This window comes from Henckelia pumila, chromosome 2 (assembly GCF_033568475.1).
Source record: "Henckelia pumila isolate YLH828 chromosome 2, ASM3356847v2, whole genome shotgun sequence".
NCBI lineage: Eukaryota > Viridiplantae > Streptophyta > Magnoliopsida > Lamiales > Gesneriaceae > Henckelia > Henckelia pumila.
Window position 1 is genome coordinate 101,183,657 of NC_133121.1, and position 2,023 is coordinate 101,185,679.

A 2,023-nucleotide genomic window follows, 5' to 3' on the forward strand; every position below is an offset into this window, starting at 1 on the left:
TGTGTGTGTGTGTGTGTTTAAATATGAATTTTTTTATGAATTATATAATAATACTAATCTATTGGAAAATAAAAAACGGCATAAATCGCTTCAAAAAAAAAAGAAAAGAAAAGAAAACGGCATAAATTTGTTAAAAAATTATTGTTACAATATAATAATGGGATGTGCTTCACTATTTTACGGGCTCTACTGTTTTGGGTTTCATTATTTCGGGAGTGGGCTTTGAGCGGTTAAATCATCATTATTGACCTCTGACCATTTATCTTGGGTAATATAATATATGATATCGTAAATAAAATAAAATAGTATATTATATTATATTATATTATATTTGGTTGATCAAATTTTGATTTCGTTATGATATTTATTTACGTAATCAAATATGTATGACACATGATCCGGCAAGATAAATTTTCTTTAGTCATGAAATATTAAATTCAATAATAATGCTAAAGGTAACACGAAAATTGTGTACGGCAATATTTACAACACTAATATAGTGAGATTTTGCTATTTTATAGTGAGATTTTATATTTAATAAATCGCGAGATTTTGATAAATTAAATTCTTGTATTGAATATTTTGTTTTGTAAGATTTTTTGGTATACAAATTTCGTTGTACTTGTAGCATCACTCAAAATTTAAGTACACCTCGTTACACTCTAAAATAAAAATATGAATAAATAAAACGAATTCAAACTTCTCTTTTTTTACAGTCAAATTCAAGAAGAAAATTACATGCATTAGATCCATATGTGAGTTGGAGTATTGGAATTTTTTTTTTATTAAAAAAAACATCACCGAAAATTAGTTAAGTATTAAGATATATGCCTTAACGGTATATGTATATAGTTTTTAAAATAATTATAATTTTGGTCCGATAATTTGATCATTTTGTGATTTTGGTCCTCCTATGTTTTAAGATTTCAATTTTAGTCCTGTATGTTTCGATTTTGAACAATTTTAGTAATTTTTTTTATAGACAATGCTTGTGTGGCACTATAAGCAACACTTAAAAAAAAATGATTAAAATTGCAAAAAAAAAAAAAAAAAAAAAACAAAGATAACAAATTTAAACTAAAATTCGACAATATATATAAAGGCCGAAATTGCAAACTGACATATAATATCATTTGATCATAGCCACGATTAAAAAAAAAAACACACATGATTTCACATGCATAAGCTGATAACCTAATTATATATATGTTTAATTTGTAATTATAATTTATCACCAAGGATATACTATCTCAAGTCTCCTGGGAGGGTTCCTGTTGGCGAAATAGATACCATCGGCTTGCACGAACCAATAACAATGATCAGATTTATCGCACGGCTCATTATCCCAGTCGGAATCATACACATCGAATGTCTTGTCCTTTCCATTGATCCACCACACATGGCAAGTGAACTTGGACGTTCCCCACGCGCTCTCGCAGAAGCTGAAGCTGTAATTCTGTCCCGGAGCAAGCGTATGCTTCCCCAGATTGTCGTCTTTAGACCAGCATGTCATGGACAACTCCGGTGTATTGGGAGGGAGGTTGCTGATGATGGATACGTCGTACTGGGACGTTAAAGTACACGATCGTGCTACACGAAATACGCCCCAGAGGGAGAGGATATTGATCACAAGCACAATTCTCATCTTTCAATTTTTGGGACGTTGGTGTGATTCTATCTAAAGTTCAATTTATAGTGACTCAAATATATTTTAAATTATAGTAAGTACTTTATTATGTTTGTATGATGAAATTTATATATACGTGGGGATCCTATAGTATTAATGTTACTTCTAAAAAAAAATCAGTGAAAATCCCATATAATGATTATTTGATGCCAAGATTTGATGAATTTTATGGAATGCAATAAATCAACCAGATTGTTCCGGTGTACATATGATTCAAAAAATTTGTGTGACATATAGTACTCTAGCTGTCAATAGGGAATCAATCTCTTTGGTGAATATATATTGGTCAAATATTGTATGTGTATATTAATTCATTTCATTTAATTATTGTTGATT

General features: G+C 29.5%; 1 protein-coding gene across 1 annotated transcript; it reads right to left on the bottom strand.

Moving 5' to 3' along the window:
* Nucleotides 1-1,231: 1,231 nt before the first annotated feature.
* Nucleotides 1,232-1,645, bottom strand: LOC140878029 (S-protein homolog 29-like). Its single transcript, XM_073281630.1, has one exon. The coding sequence runs from the start codon at nt 1,643-1,645 to the stop codon at nt 1,232-1,234; it is 414 nt and encodes a 137-aa protein (XP_073137731.1).
* Between the last annotated feature and the right edge of the window lie 378 nt (nt 1,646-2,023).